General features: G+C 38.1%; 2 protein-coding genes across 5 annotated transcripts; both read left to right on the plus strand.

Annotated features, from left to right (window-relative positions):
* Positions 1-3,371: 3,371 nt before the first annotated feature.
* LOC113579831 (4F2 cell-surface antigen heavy chain-like) lies at positions 3,372-9,247 on the plus strand. The gene is made up of 9 exons (XM_027014019.2): positions 3,372-3,479; positions 3,953-4,165; positions 4,872-5,062; positions 6,129-6,302; positions 6,635-6,723; positions 6,836-6,972; positions 7,180-7,477; positions 7,641-7,703; positions 8,532-9,247. Exons 2-9 carry the CDS (start codon positions 3,975-3,977, stop codon positions 8,877-8,879), a joined length of 1,491 nt encoding a protein of 496 aa, XP_026869820.2. The 5' UTR covers positions 3,372-3,479; positions 3,953-3,974; the 3' UTR covers positions 8,880-9,247.
* A 3,748-nt stretch (positions 9,248-12,995) lies between these two features.
* On the plus strand, positions 12,996-25,887 carry si:dkey-19b23.10 (transcriptional-regulating factor 1). 4 transcript variants are annotated; one of them, XM_035536639.1, is made up of 15 exons: positions 12,996-13,147; positions 14,196-14,250; positions 18,133-18,233; positions 18,426-18,515; positions 18,637-19,580; positions 19,683-19,804; positions 20,035-20,172; positions 20,349-20,563; positions 20,742-20,893; positions 22,635-22,738; positions 22,870-22,930; positions 23,860-23,948; positions 24,035-24,178; positions 24,706-24,803; positions 25,307-25,887. In XM_035536639.1, the coding sequence occupies exons 5-15, from the start codon at positions 18,749-18,751 to the stop codon at positions 25,701-25,703; spliced, it is 2,352 nt and encodes a 783-aa protein (XP_035392532.1). In that variant the 5' UTR covers positions 12,996-13,147; positions 14,196-14,250; positions 18,133-18,233; positions 18,426-18,515; positions 18,637-18,748; the 3' UTR covers positions 25,704-25,887. The 4 variants fall into 4 exon arrangements, with proteins under 4 accessions (XP_035392532.1, XP_035392531.1, XP_035392533.1 ...); XM_035536638.1 differs by having other exon boundaries at positions 18,136-18,233; XM_035536640.1 differs by lacking the exon at positions 18,133-18,233.
* The last annotated feature ends 1,912 nt before the right edge of the window (positions 25,888-27,799 follow it).

The raw sequence follows: 27,799 nt of genomic DNA on the forward strand, positions 1-27,799 counted from the left end.
CTTTTTTGTAATTGTGAAAATGACTTTACTTACACTTTGCTGTTTATTACTCATGCTCTTGAGTTGAAAAGTCACCGCCAGCTCAGAGAGTAATCTGTGAAAGTTTCACCTTCATTAAGCCATCCTACAGAACCAGAGGAAAAAAAAAACACCAATATAGCTACAGTAATACCACAAGAGGGCACTACAGGCAAAAATTGTATAGTCTTGATTTCTAGGTAATGCAAGTGTACTGCTGAACTGTAATTAATCCACACTTCTTTTGCTTGGAAAGAACAGTATTTTTTAAAAGCAAATCAGCCATCCTTTGGCAAATAATCTATGTAAATATATAACATTTCAGTTACAATACATTACAGTACATGGTTTCAATACACGGTTCACAACCTGTATTGGTATCCACAGTGTATATGTTAGAAAATATATAATAAGGCTATATATATAATCGTATTATTGTGCTATATTAGCATCTTAAGGCAAGAGTGAGAGAGGAAAACACGAGTCTTTTCAGAGGAGGTCTCATGTGCGTCTGTCTCTAAATACTTGGCGTAAACCATATAGCAGATATAAAAGCAAAGCAATACAAAAATGCCCCTCGGGCTGTTTGAAATTCTCCTCTGCAACATGGTAGGGGCCAACATTCCGTCCTGTCACCCGGGAAAAAAAACTACTCACATTGTTCTCCGTGAGAGACTGAGAGAGGGAGAACGAGAGGAGGTGGGAGGTGTGAGAAGGAGAGACGTGAAAGCTGTAAAAGGGATAGAAGACAAGCTAGACTTTGTCATTGAGTGCTAAGCTGAGATCCCAACAATTTGAACTGATCCCAAGGCTAGAAGCAGGTAGAAATAAAAAACAGAAAGACATAAGATAGAGAGATGAAAGGAGATGTAAAGTGAGTAGAGAGTTGAAGCAATGTTCACACTGATGAGATAACATGGGAGATCCATAAGAAGAGGTCAGTGCAGCTGTCCTGAGATAAGCAAAAAGCGTACAAGAAGAGTATATTTTCTATGCAAATACAGAACACACATGGACTCTCTTTGGCTCTTACCCTATCGCTTATGTACATACATGCGCATCATTGACCAATGTAATTTCACCAGTAGTGGTTAGTGTCTGAATATGAAGTGTTGTACATCAAACATTTTGCTGTTCAGTCTAATTTGTAAAGACAAGACTAGTATATTGAAAGATTGCTGTCATTGTCTCAAGATTTACAATCCAGGATACACCTTTTACAAGTATGAGGCTTAGAATCGATTTATAATATTAATAACAATATAGTTATATATTCTGATCACACACTTCATTACAAATATGAATTTATTGGAAACACCATGCAGGTGTACAGTTATAAACTCTAGCCCAATGTGTTGTAATGCATAATTTGTTAGCCATTCTTTAACTCTTTGTCAGTGGTCAGTTTCTAAACATAGAACCACTGTTTGTGCAATACTGTGGGATGACACCTGTAAAAACTCCAGTGACTTCAGTGACCTCTGGAGACAAGTGTCTGGTAACAGAAGGGCTAGTCTGTAAACATATGAGAACCATGAGTGCACTTTATATATCAATAATTGGTATAAGTGTCCAGTAAGAGTGAGTACAAGATACGTGTTTCTAATAAAGTTAAATATGAGTGTATAATAGCTTGCATGTCTATTTTCTAGCAATGCATAGACCATGTGAGCCATCTGAACTGCAAATCATATGTTTTTTGTTTTAGGCCCAAGCATAAAGCAAAATAAAATATGACTAACACAAAAAGCCATTATTGCACAACAGTACAATGGACAAAAAATTGAGCGTGTTCTGCAGGCTACATACTTTACTCTTATTTATCTTTTAACTGTTAACTCCAGTTACTTGAGTTCACAGCAAAAATACTTTGTCATTGTCATTCCCTGTAAACTCACGGTACTAAAAACTGTAGTTAATTCCAGGTTGTAGAAACCCAATGTCTCACATACAAATGAAGTTAATACAGTACATCCTGAAAGGAAACACAAAGCTACATTGTAACCTGACAATGATAACAGACAGAAAGGGGAAAAAAAATATTCCTGTTGACCGCCCAGGACTAAACCAGTCTCCACCAGTTTTTCATTATTTATATTTTGTGCTTTTGAAGCAGGGCTTGGGGGCGAGTTCAGAGCAGATCCACCCTAACCCCTGCTGAATATCTCTGTAAAGGCCAGCATACACACTACACCATGGGAAAATAAACCACTATCCACAGGCTTTTCCTTTTCCGTTGGTAAGGAGACATGAACATGGGTCTACATGCACAGGGAACTGTTAGAAGGGAATACTTCAGAGTTGTGACACTCTCATACCATCACGGGATAAAGGGAAATGTTAGGTCAAAAATTAGTTTATGTGTGTGTGTGTGTGTGTGTGTGTGTGTGTGTGTGTGTGTGTGTGTGTGTGTGTGTGTGTTTAAATAAGAAATGACCCTGTAAAAAAATCTTTGGCAATAATTGTCAATTCTCAAGCAAAAACAATGGACTGTGTGTGTGTGTGTGTCATATATATATATATATATATATATATATATATATATATATATATATATATATATATATATATATATATATATATATATAAAAGAAAGAACTTGGTAAAAATCTGACAGAAATCATGTATCTTATACATGTTCATCTTCAGTATGAATTGCTACAACAATGTGAATATACTATTTATCAGACACAAGAAGTGAGTTTGGCTCATGGTTTTGGAAGCAGGATTCTGCAGCAGGCCTAGTGGGAAACCAAGCTACTGAAACCTTAACTCTAGGCTCGTTTTATTTCTTTAAGATCCAGCACAGAATAGTCACACACAGCCCCCCCCCCCCCCCCCCCCCCCCCAGTGAATAGCCTGTGATTGTGATAAAGACTTCAAGCCGACACAGCTAACACTGTAGTCTGAACTTCGATCATAATCATTCCTGTAATATTTTTGACAGGTAAAGTCGATGTAGAAGGTTTCAGATCCCAGAATTTGCTAATTGCTGGCCAATTTATTCACTGAGGCTAATCCCTGGATAAACGTAATCCGGTCACTTAAATATTACAGTGAATTAAAATGGTAGTTTTTATCCTAAATGTTTATTCCAAACATTACAATCCATTCATGCGAACCTAAGTTCAGTAATGTAGAAAAGATACGAATAAAGTGATCATGAAACTGGAAAATAACGTCTTCGCAAAAGACGTTTTGATATTTTTACGTTGTATTAAGGTGAAAAATAAAGGTGTATGTTACTCGGCAAAACTGCCTACGTTGGTAAACGTATCCCAGGATATCGATGATAGCCGACACGGTTCAGCTAACCAATAGCTGCCAGGAGGGCGGATATATATTGAAGCGACGGTAATCCTGATTTGCAGTGTTTAGTATACATCAGCGTAGTGTTTACGGTTAAATTATCAAGACATTTATTGCGTTAGGACGCTGACACCATACTGATATTTCCACAGGTAATCTAAAATTAACAACTTGTTAAATAATTTAAATCTGTAGAGACCACTAATTAGCTGGGCAGAATTTGGGATTTTCTGTCTGTTTACGTGTTTCTCTATCCGACTATTAGGGCCAACGTTAGTTTATATTTGAACCACTGTTAGACCTTTAACTGTAGCTATTTAAATGTGGATAATAAGATTGGTCTACATATTAAATTAGATCGCTAACTAACTAGTTTAGCTAGTTTATGCTGTTGCTGAGTACTGTTTAGATACACACACGGTAGCTAGCCAGCTAGGTTAGGGTAGTTCAGTGTGAACGGTCCCGAGAGCGTATGCAAAAATAATGAGAGGGTTTTTTTTTTTGAAGTTATATTTTAAAGACTTTAACTAGCCAACCGTTTAGCCTGTTAACTATAACCTGTGACAATTCCATAGTTTAATTTACCGCTTCTATAGCTAACTGCGTGTCTTGTTTTCTCGTCAAGAATTGTACTGTCCAGTCAGACTATGAGTAAAGGGACAGAACCGAAGGAGGTCGAGCTCAACGAGCTGGATCAGGAGAAGCAGCCGATGACCGCGGAGACCCCGACAGACTCCGAGAAAAACGGCTGCGTTAAAGTGAAGGTTGCGGAGGATGCCGAGGTGAAGTTCACCGGCCTGTCCAAAGAAGAGCTGATGAGAGTTGCTGGGACCACGGGGTACGTCTACTGCATGTCACCCTTCAGGGCAGTGGGTTGGACGTGTTTAATAGTACGTTAGTATGGGTACTGAGCAACACAGTCACATTACAGGTGGATAATCGGTGAAACCTTGAAACACCATCTCTGATTATGTGCTTATGTGTGACAGATTACTGTCTTTATGTTTTACTCTCTCGATACTAGAGACGGTTAGAGTTTAGTATTAAGCTAATTATTAATGGAAAGCAATCTTTTTGACACTTAAATTTCAGAATTAGAGACTTGGTAATTGTAACCATGTTATATAAATAATATAAAAAACATTGAAAAACAACAGTGGGCTATTAATTGTTAACTTACAGGATCAGCTTCAGTGATCATTGTGAGTTGTGTTTTGGACTAGCACAGGGACAACGGACCAAAAGCTTAAATTCCCTTCTCCAATTAATAGTGGTGTCCCAAGCACTTTTAAAGGAAGAATAATTTTGAGTAACTGCAAGTTACTGCACAAACACATTGTTATCTTGAATTACTGAGTGTAACATTAAAAAAAGGAAAGCACTGGTGTTTTAACACATTGATGAGGCAAATTGGAATTATTTTCTTTGGGTTTTTTTTTAAAGGGGGAAACTTTGAAAATCTTTACTTAGTTTCACTGTTAGCAAGTGACCTTAAAGGTGTCCCGGCACTCATCTATACACACATTAACCTGTTATTCCCTCAGGTGGGTGCGGATTCGCTGGATTTTGCTGGTTCTCTTCTGGCTGGGCTGGGTGGGCATGCTGGCTGGCGCAGTGGTGATTATTGTTCAGGCTCCTCGCTGTAAACCCATCCCTGACATGCAATGGTGGAATGAGGGTCCCCTCTATAAGATATCCGATTTAAATGCCTTCTCTGGAGACAAAGGCATTAAAGGTATTTTAATAATGTTGTAGATACAACTGTTCTTTTAACTTGAATTAGTATTATCATTTGGATCACGAAATAATACCTTGAAGGAATTTTAATCTAGAAAGGTAATGCATCATTTTAAATGGCATGCTTCACCAGGAATACATCTTGAGAATGGTTGCAGCCAATGTTTCCTTGAAACATCTTGGTGGGGTGTCTAGGGGCCTTAAACCTGCAGGCCTGCAGGACTTTATACAATTATAATGCCAGAGGACAAGATTCAGAAAGTGTTAAAACTGTGGAAAAGGACATTTATTAATCTAGAACAGATGACCCCATGAATATGAACATTTACCTGTTACCTGTTTTCAAATGTTCTAATTTTGCTGTTCAGATTTTCAAACCTTTCTTGAGTTGAATCAGTTATATTATATTATATTATATTATATTATAACTATCTTCATGTTTAGAAATCACATGATAAAGTAAGAATGTTTGAAGTGACTATATTGCATGATAATGATCATTTTATTACAAAGCTTTAGGGAAGACTACCGCAGATATGGACTGTGGGTAATATACTAAAGAACTTTAAATATTTGCCAGTGTGGATTTAATACTGTGAGAATTAGTCATAGTGGTTAGGCTTTACTCTGTGTTGTGTTCAGGCAATGCCAAGCTGTCCCATGGCCAGAGTCATAGCTGTCAGAATGAATGATTGCCAGTGGTTGCTGACTGTCTTGTGACTCTGGCATCAGAGATCACATGCTGAACTAGTCCTTTACAATCTGCTTCTGTCATCACTAAATTATGCTTTCTCTGGGATTTTCATGAATTTGGGTAGGCCTTTGTTAGGCAGTTGTAATGAAAGAGGGGTTATGTGCACACACAGTCACTCAAAAAAATTAACAAATAAAAAAATTGACCTGTGCAATGTCACCACAGTAAACTTATCAACCAGAAAATGTTCTTAACCTTTGGTATTCATGAGCAGAATATCATATAGTCATAACTGCGGTTAATGATTAAAGATTTGGCAGAGGGCCCAGGCTGTAGCTTGGTACTGATTTTGTTCTTGATCTCTCTGCAGGAGTGGAGGAGAAGCTGGACAGTCTGAATCAACTGAAGGTGAAAGGGCTGATTCTAGGCCCAATTCACAGTGTTCAGGTAGACCAGCTGGCTACCCTGGATTTGAAGACCATTAACCCTGAGGTGGGTGAGGAGAAAGACCTGGACAGCCTGCTAGAAAGAGCCCACAAGAAGGGTGAGTGTCCTTAACCAGCCATGACCCCTAATGACCTCTCCTAGGAATGATCTCATTGCAGCATGAATGCCTTTGTGTACATATCCTCTGACCTGATATTTAGGTGGATGTCAGTAATTTTAATGTCTCTTTCTGACACATGTTGGGTGCCTGTGTTTAGTCTAACCTAACTAACACTCTTCCGTACTGGGCAGCAGCATTCACCGGTTTGTTTCATAAGTTTGAACTCCAGGTAAAAATCTCACGGAGGTGTTACATTAAAGCATACCTTTTCTCTCCTTCTCCCCCTCTCCCTCCCCATCCCTCTCTCTATCTCTGTGTCCCTCTCTCAGGTATCTCCATAGTGCTAGATCTGACACCCAACTATAACAGAACACTAGCTTGGTTCAGCAATGCAGCTGCTGTTGCTGAGAAACTAAGAGTAAGCCCTAATAAGAGAGAGTATATGTGAAAATGTGTTCATAAATAGGCCATAGCTCTGAAAGTGGATAACATTAATCTAAAAAGAACCCTTCTCTCTCCCATTCTGTCAGGATGCCTGTGCCTACTGGCGACATAAAGGAGTGGATGGATTCCTTTTGTCTGATCTCCACCAGATTGCCTCAGTTCACACCTGGCAATCTATTCGGGATGTTGTTCAGGCCAACACCACGGAAGGGACCAAGAAAACGTAAGAGTATGTTGATGTGTTGTGAGACACAGTGTGATTGAATTGACAACTTTTAAGCAGTGTTGATAGCACCCCCTGTTGGTAGCTTGGCTCCATAGCCATTTGCAATTTAATCATGTGGAATGACACGTAAGAAAAATTGAGGTTGAATACTTGATGTATTATTTGAGCAGAGAAACTACCTTGCTATATGCCTCTCTTCCACAGTGCTTTGATTGGTTCAGTCACCAGTCTACCTGTAGATGCTGTCTCTCAGCTTCTTAACAAATCTGAAGTTGACCTGTTGCTAATCGGACTACCAAGCCTCGTCCATTCTGGGGTGGACCATGCTCTGGCTGTCAACCAGCTGTATTCCAGTCACCCACAAACCAGTCTGGGCTGGAGCCTGACCCCACTCATCTCCACATTTGAAGCTATGCCCATACGCCTCCACCATATGCTACTCTTCACGCTGCCTGGCACGCCGGTGTTCACCACTGGAGTGGAAGTTGGCCTGAAAAAGGGGGTGAGTGGAGATGGCTGGTTGGATGTATGGACAGATAAATAGATGAGAAAATAAACTTTTTCTATGTAGATGCATAGTTTTTAAAAATGCACTTTACTTTTTCTGTAAATGTCTGTGCCCAGTTACTTGAACAAACTAACTCTGCTCAAATACCCCTTTCCAGGAATCTCTTCATGTGATCTGGGACTTGGAAAATCTAGCTGATGAAAATAACAAAACAGCAAAGGTGAGTATAAGTAAACTAGTGTTGTAGCGCTGTACTTCTGAAAGAAATGCATCATTGCTGAGATTCTCGGTTGTGTCCTCAGGGACAGATAGCTTTTCATTCACATGAACCAGGTAATCAGTGGCTACAGACTACCTGGCCAAGGTTTGTTAGGAGCACAAACAGAGTAAAAATGTGGACACTAGACATACATTTGGTACAGTCTTTACAGTCAGAATACATGAGACACATAAACACAGCACTTAAAGAAGAGTTTAGTATAAAATACATAATTATTTTATGATTCCTTACTGTGGAGCAAGTTTGGAAGTATTATACCTACATTTCCTATTATAATAGGAAGTAATTTTACTTACAGGACAAACATTAACTTGGTGTCACATGGCTTGGTGTCTTTGGGATGGGGCAATAAATCGCTACTTGTAACAGTTGCAACATTGCAATCCAGATTGAAAGGCTATCAGCAGTTATAAAATTGTACATAATTTGTCAATTATTACTGAGTGAGCAATACTTGCAGATTTGTGAACACAGTATATTTGCCACTGATGGTCATAGTTCATTCTGATTTCTTTTGTTAAACTTATGCGATATGACAATTTGAATACTTATGCGTATAGCCTACACATCTGCTTCCATGGGTTAAAGATTTGTGAAGAGGTTTTGTGAAAAGCCACAAAAACCGAAACCCTCCGTTAGCCTGACTTCTGCAAGTAATTCTGGGATTTTTTATGAATAGAAGCATATATGTGCTTTATAACCTTTTTCATCGTTTAATCATTCTTTTGACGCCAATCTGTAATGTTTATTCATCTCTTTCTTTATCAGATTGTAAGAGCAGAACGCGGGGAGGTACGAGGTTTCTTTAAGACCCTGAGTGATTTGAGAGGCAAAGAGAGAGCTCTGCTCCATGGAGACTACATCCCTCTGCACAGCGCCACCTTCTCATTTGCATTCCTCCGCCTCTGGGATCAGAGTGAACGCTTTATCACTGCCCTAAACTGGGGTGATGTACCTGTCACCATGATGTTTTCCAATAACGATCTGCCAGCTGAGGCCAGAGTCCGCCTCAGTACAGATGCTGAAAAAATAGCTGTGGACAACATGGTGCTATTAGACAAATTGGAGCTAGAGCCCAAACAGGCTATTTTACTGTCCTACCCTTATGCTGGGTAGAGACATTAGCAAAACTATAAACACACAGCGGCACTTCATGCATTGTATTATTGTTATTGGGACTTCCCCAAAAAGGCTGATGTTAAAAACTTTTGAGAGTTCTGTTCTCATCACTGTGCTGTATTTTAGTTGATGAATATGGAAATATGGAGTCTGTTTCTTACAATAGATTGTTTCCCAGTAAATACTTTTAATTCTACTTTTAATTTTATTTTAGTTCTTGTTTTCCTATTTAATATTTAGATTTTTTAAGAGCCCTAATGGGAACTCTGAAACAGTACTTTGACAGTTCGAGGGTCCTTGAACATTATAGCCATGTTTGTGAATGGACCACGATGAAAAATTAAATCTAAAACAGTGGAAATTCAGATGTCTCGTGTCATGTTACTACTCTCTCTCAGTTGCTCTCTGTGTGACAGTGTGGTTGCTGTGTGAAAGGCATGCATTTTTATATCTGTCACCGTGATTGTGTAAAAGACATTGTTTATGTGCGTGCTTTGCCGTTGTGCCACATACCGTTATTTCTCGGCAGGAAAAGGAAGACTATAATCTACAGGTGTGCCTAAGTATGTCATACACACTATGGTTTTCTACTCTATAAAACTCAATTACTTCCTCTAAAACAAACCTCAAGATAAAAAAGGCGAAGTATATGTTGGGTACAGCAATTATAACTAATGTTCAGTTTAGTAGTTTTTCAATTCTTAACTCAGACCCTTATTTGTAGTAGTGTCAACAGATGTATATAACATCCTTGTAAAGACAAAATATCCCAGGTGTCCAGTAATTTATGGTACATTAGGAAAGCTGCTGTGCTAGTTTATCATGACACTGACTCAGATTTCTAAATGCAGATCAAGCTCATAACCATGAATCATTTTAAGTGTGGCAGTGTTACTATATATGTTACTGAACATAAGATATTATATCTTATCTAGTCATTTTGTCTTGTTTTTTCATTTTTATTTTGGACTCTTATTTCACCTGGTTTTAGCTCAGTTATGAAGTGTGTGTGTGTGTCTGTGTGTGTGTGTGTGTGTGTGTGTGTGTGTGTGTGTATACTTCCTCTTACTGATTGTGATTGTGGTTCAAAAGTTTGTTTTCCCCCCCAAAACACATTCACAAATATTCCAATAAGTGGTAAGGTGCGCCTATTCCAGTAGGCTACTAACTTTTTTTTCTATTTTTTTATTTTACACTTGAGTACTACAGCTGAATATATAAATAATTAATATAAAATAAGGAAACAAAAACATTTCACTTTGTAAAACAAGTCGAAAGCAAATTAATAAACAGCCAATTCACCCAAATGCTTGTGATGGTGTTCATTCTTGTTGATGGAATCGAATTAATTAACTCTGGTTGGCCCTAAAACAAACAGGGATTGTGTATCACAATAAACACAAAAATCCCCAAAGAAATACATAAAAAGTAAAGGCTGCAAAAATGAACTAGGCCTTACATTTGTCAAGTGTCAACGAATCTCACATATGAAACTGGAAAATTCATTCAGTGAGGCCAAGCGTGGATTCAGTCTATATGTTGATAAACTTCTAATAAGGTTAAATATCATGGTTTATTTTTAATAAATAGGTTATGGTTATTATTATTCCTTAATATTTATGGTTTAAACTATCAAAGGATGTGCAAAGCCATTTCTGTATATTCATCTGTATTTTTTCAATAATTCCCTTGTGTTGATGTTTTAATTAACTGGATACCATGTAATTACATTAGCATTCTATAATAGTGTCGCATACTGCGAGCCTGTTCTGTGAAAGATTCATTTGCAAAGCACATATCACTAAGGTTTTTTGTTTTTTTTTTCATTTTTGAAAAGCTGTGAAACTTTACAGATATTCTGATGAAGACAATATACTTTGAAGTGTACAGCAGAGTAACTCAGCTTTTTTAAAATATAAGATACATAAGATTTAAGTTTTATTTACCTGGTTGAAACTCAGAGGTCTACACTTGATGTTTACTATTCTTCTTACTTATTTTTTTACTATGGTATTTACTATTTACTTTTCTATACTATTCTATTTATGTCTATCTTGTCAAAGATACTAGATTTTATCATGCATTATATAAGCATAGATTGCTTACATTAGGTTTGTAAACAGCAGATTTTTAAAAATGATTTCCTACAAATGTTTTATTTAAATGATCATATATGATTCTTCAGACAACACATCTTCATATAGCCATGTATAAATGTATGTTTAAAGTAATTCAAGCATCTTAAATTCTTTATAGTGTCAATTTCATTTTTTAAAATAATCTACATTCATCTTTACTGAGTTAAAAAGATAAATATATAAAATATTATTTTCAATATATGTACAAATATATGCTATTTGTGTTATTTATATGCTATTGACCGGTCTTATATTAAAGAGCAATAAAAGTCCTAACATTTATACTTGTGGGACTCCATGTGATCTCCATGTTGTTTTCATTTTAATTATTGCTGTTGTTTATAGAAGCCTCAATAATTAGATCATTATGCTGTTATGACAAATCTGACATGAACTAGACTGTTAGGAATAATCTGAATGTATAATGTTACTGTACAGCCACAGTAAACTTCTGCCATCTGTATCTGTGTGTGTGTGTTCAGTTCCGACTGTCAGTAGGGCTTTATGATATTTGAAGACACACCAGAGAGAGGTTTCTGGTAAAAAGCGACGTTGCTTTCTTGTTATGACAATGTGTGGTTGAGCCGCTATGTGAGTAACATGGCAAGGTATTTGTGTGTTTTTCATGTATGTGTATGAGCCTGAGTGGAGATGGGTGTTTCGGTCTGACTGGGGTCAGGTTTTGACGGCAGTGAATCGTTTTTTTGCTGTTTTTTTTTTTTTTTTGCAAATTTGAAAAGAACTAGTTTATAAGTACCAAGACTAGTATATAAGTACAACCTTCTTTCAGATTAAAGGTTTATACAACATATGAAAAATATATATAATTTTTGGAAAACATATTTTGCACTCCAAAACTACTTTCATTGCACATTTAGTCATTTAGCACATTACAGTTATCTTTAAAATATTTTTAGAATTAGTCTCACTTAATTGCATTCTTGGTTTTAGTTTTGGGATAAACATGAAGTTCTACTCTCTGTCTTACAGGATGCTACTTAGAGAGAACGCCCCCTCTTGCCCTGACAATGTGAAACTGTTCTTGGTGCGGTGCACAGTCATGCCCGACTCTCAGTTTTACTGGGTCAGCCCACTGACATTCGCTACACTCAAGCTCACCTTTGTAATCTTCAGCTTTATCTTCATCATTATTGACTACACTTCACAGTGTATGCAGAATTGCTTGATATCATCCAGGTTTACAATGCTTCCTTTTGTATTGTACTATTTTTCTAAGATATTATCTCTTTTTTATTCTTTATTTAATGAGAAAAACTGGAGGATTCCATACATACAGAGAAAATAACATTAGAGAGAAAAATAGTAATCATCTGACCAGAAAGAACATATTATCTCAATCTCATGTACCGCCATCAGTCTAATGACCGCTGTATTTATATTAGAAATAGTAATTATACAAAAATTAAGAACTACACTTAGTTATGTTATTTTATGCTAAATTAATTATAACTTTTACTCATGCTATTGTCACTGTGATTAAAATGCAATTACCACCTCACATCACGAACACTAACAGCAAATGTGATCACATCACTGTGTCAAACCTTAATGATACCTTAGGCCTCTAGCTGGAATCTCTGTGACAAAGAGGTTTTAAAGTGCCAAATCCTTTCTATTGTCCTCCTACATGTCTGCGCAGAGTATTACCTATACTCACCAGAACTAGGAAAAACCTTGGATCTTGGGGATGATGACATTGTAAAGTTAGATTAAAATATGATGGGGGGGGGAAAAAAACCCAAATGACAAATGTAGGAGAAGGAAAAAGAGCGAAGAGTATGGACAAGTGCTTTGTCAAACTGAGAGCAGTCTCTGAGGCCTAGGTTGGCTCGGAGCGATACATGTTTTTTACTCAGGGTAGATTGTGATGTGTGTGTGTTTTTTTCTCTTTCTGTTTCCAGGATCCCAGTGACGAAGTCTTCGAGAGATCAGAGGAACCAAGAGACATCGTACCAAAGCTTTAACCATTACTAACACCTCCACAATCTCTCTCTCTCTCTACTCGTATGTGTGATACAGTCACACATATGCACACACACATGCATCACATATCCTATGTGACAACTCGCAGATTGCTTCAAAACCTGGATGAAACATTTCAGGGAGGTAAGCCATTCATTCTAAATCTAGTGATCAATCTTCTGTACTTTGTATTTAAGTTTAATAACGTAGCATTTCTCAACATTTTATGTTAATGATAATGCCCATTATACATACAACGTCAAACCAAACAAGAAAACAGCACTGCTAAATGTTTCTTACTTTAAAGTTTGAAATACAGTGAGGTGTTTCATGAAACTTACCACCAACAGCTCCAGCTCTTGCCTTATGAAAGAGAACTTTTTTACTGAGACTTGCTTTTGGTTCAGATCTGAATGTTGCGATACAGAAAGATCTACATTTCTGTGTGATAGGTAAAATGTATTGCAAAACGGCCTTGTAAGTGTTAATGCATTTGATGTATGATTGCAATTTGTTCGTACACTATCACTTTTGATTACCCATGACTGTTGTCATACCTGTTGTACTTCAGATCATGTTCTGGTGTTCATTTGCAAATTCATTTGTAATTATGTGCGTTCATATCAAAAGCAGATAAAGATATTTGCATTAGCTCCAATGCTAATGTCATTTACAAGTGTCATTTTTTCCTTTGCATGGTGAGGACACTATCTTGAGTGAAAACTTTGGAAAACCTTCATTTAGTTAACATTTTGAGTGGTGTTGAAATAAACAATGATATATAGATAATAACAGATGACTATTCTGTCATAGTGACGATGATGGGGTGTTTTCAGTTAGATGTTCTGTGAGGGAAACAGCGTGTAATTGCTTTTGATAATGTTTACAATGTTTAACATTTCTAGGACTTTAGTGTTTAGTGGATTTATCTCAGATTTCAGCATTTATTAAGAATTGTATAAAGTGTATTTACCTTGAATTTGAGCATGTATATAAAAAACCACCCATCAGCTACGGTAAGTAGAATGATGAGGTTTTCTTCATGCCAATTCTGATTTACTGATGCTTTGACATGTGCAATACTGCACAGCTAGCTATCTGTGTATAGGTCAGAACTAGTTTATGGGGTAATAAAAAAAGGTGAGAAATAATTTAGAAATGGCTAACTGATTTTTCCTTATGTTTTGGTTAGATTTGCTTCCAGGTCGCACGAGAAATTCCTTTCCATATTTGTTCACCACGTTTGAGTAAGTATTGTGTTTTTTTCACTAAGTCTACACATTTAATAATTTGTATGGCACATGTTCATATTCAGAGACAAAATCCATGATTTTGTTTTTGCTTTTTTATGAGCTTGTCTTTTTGCACTACTCATCATGATAATCAAAACACATGCAATGTTGAAACTTCGGCTGGTATACACTGAGGTATGTAATAATGTTTGCAGTGAGTAAACATTTTATTTAGTACAAGCGCTATATAGCATTAAAGTTTCTATGCTGGGTTTGCGTTAGGTGCAGTAATCATAATGTGAGTGATTAAATACTTATTTTAACATTTATTCTTATGTAATTAAAAAGTACTAATATACATTTGTTTGGTAAGTGCTACTTCTCATTGTGTTTACGAAAACGATTTGAAAACGATTTGAGCTGTTTGGCATCTTGGTAGCTTTCTAAAGGACAGCATATTAGATAAACCCTAGATAGGCCATTTCTTCCAAGTACTGTATCATACCGGTTGTGCCAATATCCTGGTTCCCCCACAGAAGTCTCTCAGTGGCCTATGATGAGTCAAGTTAAAAAAAAAATCAACAAAACTTCCAAACACGAATGTAATTTATATTATTTCCACAACTCATGTCTGCTTATTTATACTAATAGCTTAGATGTGGTTCCTCAGACGACCTACCATAAAAGTACAGCTACAAAAAACAGTCGCTTTGTAGACAGAGCAAATTGTTTATTCAGTTCACTGTAGTTTCACTGTAGTTACTCCTTTAACCAAACTTGTGGACAAGAAGATTAAGATTTTAATTTTAAAACCATTTTAGTCAGTAAGAGACATTCGTAAATATGCCTTACTACATTGACAACCTTTTGTTGACCTGACCGCGTGTCAAAGTGCAGACCCAAAACTCGCAATGAATATTGCATTAATGTGCTAATGCGCTACCTTTATTGGAGTGATTATTGGATTTTTTTTCCTATAATAAGTGTTGCTTCATTAGAAATATATTGACTATCTGGCAGCCAAAAGTAGTGTAATTGTGCTAATTGTAGGAATCTTAAATGGAAAAACATTTTCAGAAATGTTTCATTTTGTATTTGGAGGTCAAGAAATTAAGGAGTCATGCATTTTTCTGCAGATAAACATAGTTAAACATATAATCTAAAAATCTTTTCACCTTCTCTTCCTCAACACCTCCAGGTCTTTTAGTGTTTCATCTTGTCTGTGGACAGGAGCTTGTGAAAGTCCAGTTGCTGAGCAATTAAAAAACAGAATATGCTTTGTAGAGCATTTTACCAGATTGGTATCTGAATCTGATTTATTTAGACATAACTGGTATATAGACTTCCTTCTTTTCCTTCAGGATTTAATCCACAGTTTTTGTCATGGGGCAGACATACATAGTGGCAGTAGTTTGCTCACAATTACAGACTTAAAAGAAAGATTATTTATATTTAAGAGCCTAAACTTGAGTCTGTAAAAATTGTATCACATCGTGGTGTACCTGATTGTCACACAGAATTTCAAGTCCAGTGGTTAGGGCGGAGACAAGATCTGCTTCTGCATGAGTAGATCTAGTCTTCTTCTCCAGCCGTGTAAACCGAAATGTGCCTTTCCTTTACTGCGCACCAAATCCGTCCATTGACTTGATTTGTAGTGTGGTGTTTTAAACCCCCCTCTCAAGTAATCTCTACAATTACACAATAGACAGCACAAAGTGCTAAATTGGGCTTAATTGTTTTTTTTTTTCTCCAGGCACTATGAATAAGGACCCTATCACTTGGCCTCCTCATCCTCATTCTCAAATCGCACCTCCTGCTCCCATTTCTGTTCAGCTCTCACACGTGACATTTTGACATTGACTAGACCAGATGGAGAATTAGAGATCAATGGAGACAAAGAAAAAAGTCCACACCACTCCGTTAATTTCCCCCTCCTCTGTTCAGTCTCTCACATTGAACTGACAAGAAACTAAACTCAAAGCCTCCACACACTTCCCTTTTTTCACATCCTCTATGTTCTTGTAATTTATTTTCAATATATTTGTCTCCTGTACAAGCTAAAGAGATGTTCGCTTGTCTGAACTTAGGCCCGAGTTAGATTTTCACGGATACATCTGAAAACAGTTATGTAAGGAAATCACATTAGCAGCTCCATTTCCTCACAACCTCACAGATAAGGAGCACAACATTTCTCTTACTTTTGAGAATATTAAAATCAAATCTACTTCACTGGCCTGAACATATATAAATCTGTAAAGCATTGTTTTTCAGATTCAGTCTCTCAGATTCACCCACACTGCTTATGATCAAGTTGAGGTTGGTGAAGGTGACTGTTCCAGGCGAACTGTACTGACCTCACGATTAGCATAGCACATTATTCCACTCAGAAGAACCCATACCATTTGTGGGCCAAATAGATCTGCATACCTCACTGTGTGTGTGGGTGTGTGTGTGTGTGTGTTTGTGACTCAGTGATTTGAGTCACTCTTCATAGATCTTGTTCATGCTCATTGCAGAATCTGTCAGTATGTTCAGCAGAAGGCAGAAGGAGACAGGGAGGCAGACAGGAGTTACATAAGGGGAACCACTATGTGTAGGTGGAAAGATGGGTGAGAAAAGGTGTGAAGTAACCAGCGGTGTATGGAAACTATACTTATGTTGTGGGGTTGTGGGTAGGAGAAATTTGCATGTTTAGAGAGAGAAATGAGGAGAGCAAACAAGAACGGGGGCGGGATGTACGGAGGTTTCCCTTGTCCACTTCCTGCACTGCTGCTGTTTCATGGTCAACTTCCTGTCACATGACTTCGAAACACAAGAAACCTTCTCTTGCATAAAGGCAACTCTTTTTTTTCACCCACAGTAATACACACAAACTGACATGTACACTTGTACAAACATGGTTGCACTCTGGCCGACAGACACACAGAAGTCTACACACTGGCAAACTCGCACACACACACACACACACACACACACACACACACACACACACATACAGTGTTGACAGGAAGCTTTGCCACTCGCATATCGTATACACACTAACACACACACCCACAGTCTCCTTGATGAGGGCTACATGTCGACTCATACGCCTTTCAGACCTAAGACGCTGTGAGTCACTTACCACACGCGATGCTTAAGATAAAACTTTTAAGCATGTGAACAATGGTTCTGATGGAGGTTGTACTTTTACACTGACCTGAGATCGGTTGTGTGGTTTCTTGTAGATACTGTTAACAATCAGGTGGTGAATGATTCCACATCAACATTATAAAAGAATTTTTTATCCTTTTCTTAAATAACAGGTCAAATTGCCTTCATCTCTGACTCTAGAGACCACTTCCAACCCCTGATCAAGACTTCTTATGGAAAAACAAATATTTTCTGGATGTGTTCTCTTTGCTTACTATCTATAAATCAACATAGGCCTTCTTAGACATTAAGCAAAAAACAGGATGTTTTATGATTCTGTGAGTATTGTGGGTGCAAGTTACTACAGTGCTAGGAGACGGTTATAAATAGAGCAGGAGAGAAAGAATGAGGGATAGGACAAGAGACAGAAAGAAACAGAGAGAAAGGGAGATCCGTGACTCTTTCCCCAGGATGTGGTTTGCTTTTTGGGGTTTTAGGGGTGGGGTTGACTCTTTGACAGCTATAAGAGTTACTTTTTGATCGGCAGCACCTGCTTGCATGTATGCGTTCACATGTGTATTCCTGTCTGCTTGCATGTGGGAGTGCTGTAACATGTATGGGTGAAATGTTTGTGTGTATGTAACAGCATGTGTGGGAGGTGGGTAGAGAGAGAGAGAGAGAGAGAGAGAGAGAGAGAGAGAGAGAGAGGAGGGTGGGGGAGATAGATTGCACGTGTGAAGGTTTTGTACTTTCATTTGTAAGTAGAAGAGATCGCACCACGGAACATCTTAGAGGCTTATCATATGTAGACAGAAGACAAATTTGAAGAAAACCAAAGATACCAAAAAAGCATGAGAGAAATACCGGTGAGTAGAGCCAAAACCAAAACTGGACATTTTAAATTAGGTGAACTTGACAGAAAGTACAAGATTGTTTGCGCCATGCAGGTGAAAGTAGGCAAACTGCTTGACCTCAGAATCTCTGGAGATGTATCTAAAACCAATACAGCGAAACATCTCTTTCTTTGTTACTGTCTCACTTTTTCTACTTTTTCACAGTTTGATTTACAGTGTGGACTGCAGTAATTCAAGGACAGGAGAGAAAGACAACAAAGCAAAGAGAACAGACACAGAACTAAAGTATTTGAGGTACAAGCTTTGAATTCTCAGTCTCTAATTGTCACTAAAAATCAGGCAGGCCTTTGCTGTTGTCATGTGATGTAGAGTTTAACATGAAATTGCAACTGTGTATGTATTTCAACGTTCCCAGCCTCTAAGATGCCACGACTGTCCTCTGGCTGTCCTCTGACTGGCAAGTAAAGAACTTTTATGCTGCCTCTGGTTCGCGCTCTCTCTCACACGGACACACAACTCCACAGATCATGGCTGACCATACTTCAATTCATCCTTCCGAATCACTTCCAAGTCCCTTTCCAGCCATGTACCGCCTTCAGGCATTAGGTCATCAAAGGTCAAACCATGGCCTTTTCCAGAACAGGCTAAACCAATATGGAGACAGTGGTAACCTCTTGTGTGAGTCCACTGACAACTGTGCCACTTCTGGAACTAGTATGAATAGAATTGATGAACAGATCAGCTCTGCATATTGGGATTTGGAGTCTTCAGTGTCATCTCAGCCTATACCACTGAATAGAACCAAAGCCCACACTGGAGTATATGAGGAGGAGTGGAATTCTAATTCCCAGCAACAGGATGCAATGGAGGATTATGGTGCCACAAGAGGAAATCAACAGAAACTTGACTCCTTCTCTGAGGCATTTTATGGCCGAAACATTTCCAGTATTACCAGCGGTGGTGATCACCGTGAATACAACATGGCTTCAAATGGCTCCCCTCCACCTCTCCCCTCTCTCTCCTTCCCATTGGTACTCAGTCCGCCACCTACACCTCTACCCCCTCCATCTCTCTCCCCTCCCAAACGGGCTATCCATCTTTCCGCTACACAGACACTGAACCACGCACAATCGCAGTCCCCTTCCCAAGGTTCCTTGCATTTCTTTCCACCCCTCCCTTGTACCAGTTCTACTCTGTCAGGGGGTTTTCCTGCTGCCCAGTGGCATGCACCTTCTATGGATTCTAGTGGGAGTGGAGACATAACACAGCATCTCCATCTAGACACAAGCCCATCTGTGATCTACCAAGATGGACTGGGATTTCATCTAAGATCAACAAGCGCTACAGAGAGAGATGCAGGTAACTTACATTTACGGTTACAGAATTAACCGTTTAAGACATTCGCCATGGCCAATTTAGTAAGTTTTTAACTCAGATGATACAAATGCTTTTTTCTCTCAGAATACTCACTGGAGACCTCTCCATGTTCACCTATGGCGCAGAATCCACTCCCACAATCTATTCCAGAGCTTCAGCAAGAGCATGACCCTGAGACCTCTGAAGATCAAATGGCATGGTCTCAGGTGGATGAAATGGCATTAACTTACAATAAAACCATAGTATAATTCAACCTAGATGATTCAACCTCCAACAATGACTTTGGAGTTCTATGACTGGCCAAATTATGATGTTAAAGTATTGCACAGCTCTTTGTTTCAACATCTGTCGCTGAAAATCTACTTGGCAAAGCCTCTTCTGTCATTTCATTTAAACGGTTCATCTAGAATTTAATATCTACTTTCTTTTTCTGTAGATGATCCCGTCATCTCAATCCTTTTGCCCCCCACTCCAACAGTCTCCTGCTCTGACAGAGGCACTGAAAGTGGACGAAGAGCTGAAATCCACTTCTGGCCTCCAGCGAACATATTCCTTATGTTTTTCCAGCTGCCAGGTGTGAACATAACTACCGGAGAAGATAGTTAAGGCGCCTCCAGTGCCCCTGCTGGATGTTTGCCTGCCATTTAATTCTTACAGAGTCCAGTTTTATTTCTGTAACAGTGTAGGGAAATACTGCTGTTAAGTAGCTGGCAGAATACTGACTCACTGGGACTGTCTTCTCGTTACTAGAACACTTCCTCAGACATCTACACTGGAGTGCCTTTTCACAGCATGCTCCACTCAGGAGTAGTGAGGGATGACTGGGAGAACTCAAGATTTCACTACACTCCTCCACCCATGCTAAACCCCACTCGGAGCGGAACAGGGCTCTACTGCAACCTGCTGCTTCCACTGAACAACAGGGGACTGGTATCAGAGGAAAGAGTGCACCGCAGTCGAGAGAGGTGAGAGTTGTGTCTCTGCAGCTTTCAACTGTTGTGTATTAGAGCTTATTCAGCTATGGGTTTTTTTACTTTTGCTGTGAAACTGATCAAACGGATTACAACTACAGAAAACATGATGGACTGCAGCCTCAATCACATGTCTGACTCTCTGATTCTCTGTCTCACGCACACAAACCAGCCACGTGAATATAGGAACTGAGTTTCAGGCTGAGTTGCCTGACTTGCTGGAAAGGGAAGAGCTTGAGGTGTGGCCAAAAGAACCACTCCGGGAAGAGTTACTTTGGAAACCATGGGCGGAGTTAGAGGAGAATGATGTACTACAAGAGCACGGTAAGAACACCAATAAAAAAAGTCATCTTGTCTGACCTTTAAAAAAGTTGTTTTATGGGGTCCTCAAAAGTTATTTAAATGATTATCTTATTTCTTTTGTTTTATTTTGGATTAAACCTATAAAGACATATTTTATTCTTGCATATATGGATGGGCATGTATATTTTATTGTTTTGAATAGTGGCACTGTATTATGTATGTTTAGTACACCAGGTTTAATTGCTGGTGCATGTTTTGGCACCATATCCCTTTATACTGAATAGTCTACGGCACACTGACATCTTCTAACAATCTTGCATTCAGATGCAGTTTCAGTTGAGTGGTTTGAAACTGATGCCCAACATTTTAGCAGAAGACATGTATGCTTTATATATATACAGATTGATTCCATTTTGTCCTGAACACCTTAAAAGCTTCAGCGATTTGTGGTGTTCTTTTCCACATGCAAGTTTGGCGGCATTTTTTGTTTGTTTGTTTTTTTGGTGGCACACTTCTGAAGTCCTTGAACTATAGGCATTTCCAGCCACATAACCAATAATACTGAGTGAGCCAATTTCAGAGAATCCCATGCACACCCAAGCTATGATTACTTCAACCATGTAATTAGATTACAGTTAATTATAAAATAGTTATTACTAGTAGGATTACACTATAGTTTAATGAACATTTATGTTTTTTTCTTTCTTCTTTTTTCCCCATTTTAAATTGTTTTAATTAAGTCATTGGTTCCCATAACGGCTGTCATGCTACAACAGCATCAGTATCAAATGTACCCTGCATTTCTTTGAAGCTTTAGAATATGTACCATGCATTGTGTTTTTATGCATTTTAAACCTTTAAACCCATGCAACTTGTGACTGGAAAATGATGTGCATTTGTGAGTACTTTGTTGTGCTATTAATGCCTTTAATCCAGGGGTGGTCAAGTCTGGTTCTGACATTCTACCGCTCTACCGAATTTGCTTTCAACCCTGTTCTAACCCACCTGATATAGTTAATCAAGTACTTCAGTAGAATCTTAATATGAGTCAAGTATGCTAGATTAAGGTTTGAACTAAACTCTGCAGTGTGGTAGATTTCCAGGACCAGACTTGGACTCCCCTGGATTAAAGGAATGAATAGCACAATTAAATATATCACAAATACACCTCTGTTTAATCCCTTTTAGTGGTGCATATGACATCATTTGTGCTAAAAGATTTATTTGTCGTGAACATGGGATTTGTTTCACGTGGACACAAGATTTTCTTATCAACACAATTTTTTTTGATAGGGTATTTTATGTTACTATATGCATATTTTAAAAAAAATGTATTTTTTAATTTTATTTTTATTTTAAGATAAAACTATAAAAAGTAATCCAAAAGTTAATGGAAAGTAATCAGATTTCATTAATATAACAACCCTTTGGATTAATTACAGATACATTTAGAGATTCATGCACACAGATATAGAGGTAGTCAGTAAGTTGTAATGTAACATTTTTAAAGTAACCCTCCCAATCCTTTCCTTTTATTTAAAAAAATAGTGAGACCAGAATGCCAGAAACAGTACAACTATATATATGCACAAACATATCCAGACACAAACATTTTGTACGTTGTCTCATATTCATTGTCTTGCACCTTTTTTAAAAAAAAGAATTGTTCTTTAAAATAAATACTCTCAGTCCTTCTAGAGGACACAACATGTCTTGCCCAGATTGCTTATAAATGGAAAGCTAAATTAATGTTCTTTTGCAGTGGAGAGTCTTCTAGATCTGAGCATCTCTGCTGCTTCACCTGGAGGTGGCGCTAACCTGGAACTTGCCCTTCATAGCCTCTCATCCTGCCAAGGCAACATATTGGTGAGGAGTGACTAATAATTATTCTTATCTGATAAGGAACTTTTAGTTCTTATATGTAATGCCATCAAATGTCATAATCAATAACAACAACAATAAATCTATTTTTCTCTAAAAGCATGTATCTATTACAGGCTGCTCTGGAGATGATTTTCTTCTCTAACTCAACACCCTCAAGAGACTACCATTATACTGGTACTTCTAACAATCTACCCAGTCACTCATGCTACTCTTTTCCCTCACCTTACATCAAAATATGATGCCATTTATTACTTCATGTTTCAACCACTTGATTCTTCCTCGGACTGCACTCTGACCCTAATTTTCTGCAAATAGAAGGCATTTCTCTGTAAATTAGGAGAATGACATTCCGTTAACACTGGTGACTTGGTTGTTTGCTGCATTGAGATTCGACAGGTCTCATGCAAGAGACCCGCTTGGGGGAGGGGGTGTATGGAGGTGGGTTATGGGGGTGGGTTAATCTTATCCACGAAGGGTTGGTGTCGCTGCAGGTTTTTACCCCAACCAAGCAGGAGCCTGCCTGAAGATGAAACAAGTAGAATCAAATGTGTTCCTGCTTGGTTGCAATAAAAGCTTGCATTCACACTAGACCTTTGTGGATGAGACTGGACAGCCCTCGTCTAGCTCGTCTTCCACAGGTCTGAATGCCAGGGCTTTCGAAAGAATGCTGCGCCTCTTGGTCACATAAACATGAATTGGGATGTAATTTAAATAATTTAAAAGTTTGCATTGTTGATCTGTCATGACACATTCTCTCTTCCAGCTCCATGACAGATGCTTGCAGTTGACCCCTTCATCACAAACTACCTTGTTTATTGTCATTTTAATCCAATTTCATATCAAACCATATTTTTTGCTCTTTCAGTGATGATGCAGATCTCAAATGACAAAGCATCAACAGTACAAAAACTGCACTCTTTATTATGTTCTGTTTTTTTTCCTTTTTTATAGTGCATTTTTATTTCATATTAAGATGCCTAAATTATCTTTAATCTTCTTTATGTGTGGGTATAAAAAGGGCAATTTATTTCCATTGTTCTTTGTTAAAGATCTCTCATGAAACCTTAATACTGAAACACTTATTCTCTCTGATCCTCTCACAGGCAGTGATGTCTGGCGGTTGAGTGAACAAAAGTTGTTCCATAAAGCATTCTCCCTGTATGGCAAAGACTTCTCCTTCATTCAAAAAATGGTATTTGTGTCTTTTTGAAGCCCTGAAAATAAAATTTTATCTACAGGAAAGACCAAACTATTTACAGTCTGTGTATTATTTTTAAGGTAAAAACAAAACGAGTTTCACAATGTGTGGAATTCTACTATCACTTCAAGCGGCTCCAAGAGAAACAGAGGAAGCAGAAGCTGAAAGATAAAGAACAGCAGCTACAGTTGGACAGAGAAACATCTGTTACTGCCACTAACCAAGTACAGCCACCTTTACTCAACACTACTAAACCTAAGCACTTAAAAGAATGTGCCCGCATTTTCAGCCGAAAACTAACTACCAGATTATAGCGTTTATCATAGACAATACTTTTGAAGCATTTTGCTGTACTCATGAAAGGTCAGAAAATCCATTTGATTCAAAACACATATAGACGTTTTTAGGTTTTTACAAGGCTATAGGCTCCTGTCTATTGGCTTCTGTTGTTAAGATATATGGAATCTGATTTTTTACGTTCTTTTCTATGTATAGAGAAACACACTGAAATCGTTGAAATCTTAACAGACCATATGCAAAAGATGCAAGAGTCAGAATAGGTTGAAAATGTTGGAATATTCCTTTAAGTGATAAAATCTAAAATCTAAAATGTTTCATATTTGGTGGTTTCTAATCTATATAAGATAAAAAGTTATACATAGTAGTTTATGGCTCTAACACAACTTTTAAAAGCAATACATTATTTTAATTTAAGATACTTCTATTTTATATGAGATACTTTTATTTACAGATTATGATGCCTTCCAAGATAATGAACCCTATAAATGTAGAAAGAATAATTCATGCACCTTCATTGGCTACAAGCTTCCCATGCAAACAGTGTGGAAAGTAAGTATGCACCTCAGATGCTCCCACACATTGTTTATTTAGTATAAAAACCTAATTAATAAGTGATGTGAGATTCTTAATTTATTCATTCTCTAGAGCTCAAGTGAAAGTTTCATTTCTCATTTTTTTGTCTGCCTTGCATAATCTGCTTGCATACTCAAAGTTTATCAATATTAAAACCATTTGGCAATCAAACTCAAAGCATTTTTGAAATTCAGGAGTCAATGAACTGTGTACCCAATTATTCAGTATATTTGGGAAGAGCAACAGGTTTCAACCATCAGTTTTTCCTTAGGTTGCAATCTGACTCTACTCTCAAGTGCTCTTTTCAGCAAGTATAAAACATGTTTTGTTTTGTTTTTTTAAATTAGGAAATAGCCCAGTCAGCTTTCAACTTTAGGTTGGCTTTTACAATAAAAAAAACAAAAGAAAAAACAAAAGAAAAAAAAAGAAACCTATTTCAAATCTAATCACCATTTTCCCTCTTACTGTTCATTTTTCAGGATGTTCTACAAGATCAAAAGCAGAAATGCTCACATGAAGATCCATCGTCAACAGCAAGAGGACTGGAGGGAAAGAATCTATCCAACCACCCACCACAACCTGACCCAGGCCCTCCAAAACCAGGCCCGAACCATGATGCATCCAAATCATCTTGTTGCACAGACCCATCAAACCCACAATCTGATCCAGAACCTGGTGCAGTCTCAGGCCCAGTTAGCCTTTCTCCAGAGCAACAAGACCCCCAGTGCTTGTTTCACCACAGCTATTGGCAGCATGGGCCCCACTCAGAGTCAACAGGCAGCACCTAAAACCCCAGTCCTGCCACTGTATTCAGGGCAGCAGCAGACATGGGGTTCCCTTCATGGTAACTTGGACTCTGGCCTGTATTTTGACTGACACAAATGCAAAGGGGGAGTTGCATGTTTAAAAGTCTAGAGACGTTTATTAAAATTTAGAACTTCTATACCTGTAATCTGATAACTGACTCACTGCATACATTTTTTAGCAATTTCAGAAACTAACATTTCAGAGACTGACATGTAGAGCTAAATTTTGTAAATAAATGAATATTCTTAAAATATTTCCCTTAAATTATGTGTCTTCTGTCTCTAGGTCCCCCCCCCCCCCCAAAAAAAAAACAACAACAACAACAAAAAAAAACAAAAAAAAAACTATAAGATAAGAATAATGGTTCCTGGGGGCAAGATCATATTGTATCAACATAACACCACAGGATTACCCCAAATATTTCAGGGCTTTCATTTGTTGGGCAAGGAAACTAAACCTGCATATTTAATTCTAATAACCTTAATTATATCGAGACCCAGCCTGACATTTTAGATGAGTAATAGCTTGCTGTTCCCAATTTTCTGATAGTGTCAGAAAATTGTAAAGTAGGAAACAGGTTGTCCTAAGAATTGCCTGTAAGATCTTGATTATTCTAGATTTATTTAACTGCATTTAAAGCCTTGCTATAACTGCCCCACTCACTGTATCATAGTCCTCAGGATCACATGAAACTCAAAGCATCTTATATAGCTTGTCAGGACAACAAGAGATTTGTCATATTGGGGAATAATAAAGTATTCAAGAGCCCATAAAACAACTGTGTTTAACTTGGCCATCAGTAATATTACATGGGATGGCTATTTGAGCATCTTCATAAAACAAGGTATTGTGGAAAAGTCCTCCCACCCTGCTAATTTCATACCCCAGCTCCAACACATTAAGTCCATGAATTTGGCGGTGTATCATCGGCTGTACTGGGAATTGGGAAGGCACTAAAGTGTGCAGTGGTGTGCAAAGATGATGAACAGTGCTCATACAACAAATTTGGGCCACAGACATGCAACTCATTCAAGACATGCAACTCATTCAGAGCAAGGTTGGAAAGTAAGAATTTATTAAGTTATTTTCAACACAACACACTTAGATTCACGTTTCTCCTGAAACAACAAGGAGCAGAAAATAATTCAAGAGTCACTAGTTAAAACTGCACAAGGTAATTCTACAGGGACAACTGAAATCAGACAGTTGGTCACTTATCTTTTGCAGCCTGGAAAACACCTTTTGCATTCTTTAAACCCTAGCTGGACACATACACATACTTGACTGGAGCCCCATGAACAGAAGCAGGCTTCTTAGTAACTGTGGCCCTAGTAGGGTAAAGCCGTCTCATGCTGGGTTTGACCTTTAACACTTCATCCAAGAACCAAATGTTAGAAAATGGTGATGGGTAAGACCCAAACAGTGACTCTGAAGAGCAACCTGATTCTTTTACATTATGGGTTAAGCAGAAGAGGCCATATCCCAGAAAGCGCAGAAAATTGTCAGCTACAGAGAATGGGCAAATCAGAAATAAGGCAGAAATAATGATAACAGATGCTGTTCAACCTTTCATTGGGGCCTGGTCTTTTTGACCAGCTGGAGCAGTCACTGCTGGAGGCCCAGTTTTGAGCCCCCTGTTGACAAACAGCCTGCTGGTGCCATGTGCTGAATATATGCACCTTACTGTTATCCTGTAAGCAGGAACAGTTCATAGATGCTTCTGCAACATTTCCATATTAACATGGTGGTTCACCAGGGTTCCCAAGGCAACTCATTGATGCTACATAGACGCTTGTCCAGCTTACTTGTATGCAACATCTCTGGTGATGACTGGCTTGTTCTCAGGGGAATGAGACATATAGAACAGGATCTCATTTTCATATTTCAAAAAATGTAATTCAAATTGTAAAGAAAAGTTAAGGACCAAGACTGTGTTTTAGACAAAAATTAAACTTTAAGCATGGAGGAACATGCCAAAAATCTGAAACAGATTTGTAAGTCAAACCTTGACCCTGGACCCACAGGTGTTACATTTACAGGAAAACAGAACTCTGGTTTAATCAAACTCTCTGGGCTTGCAGGGGTTGAAAACAAGGTGGTCATGGCAGGCACGGCACTAGGGAATACCTTGGTGACATCTCTCACAACAGTTATTACACCATCAG

Source organism: Electrophorus electricus, chromosome 19, assembly GCF_013358815.1.
Source record: "Electrophorus electricus isolate fEleEle1 chromosome 19, fEleEle1.pri, whole genome shotgun sequence".
Taxonomy (NCBI): Eukaryota; Metazoa; Chordata; class Actinopteri; order Gymnotiformes; family Gymnotidae; genus Electrophorus; species Electrophorus electricus.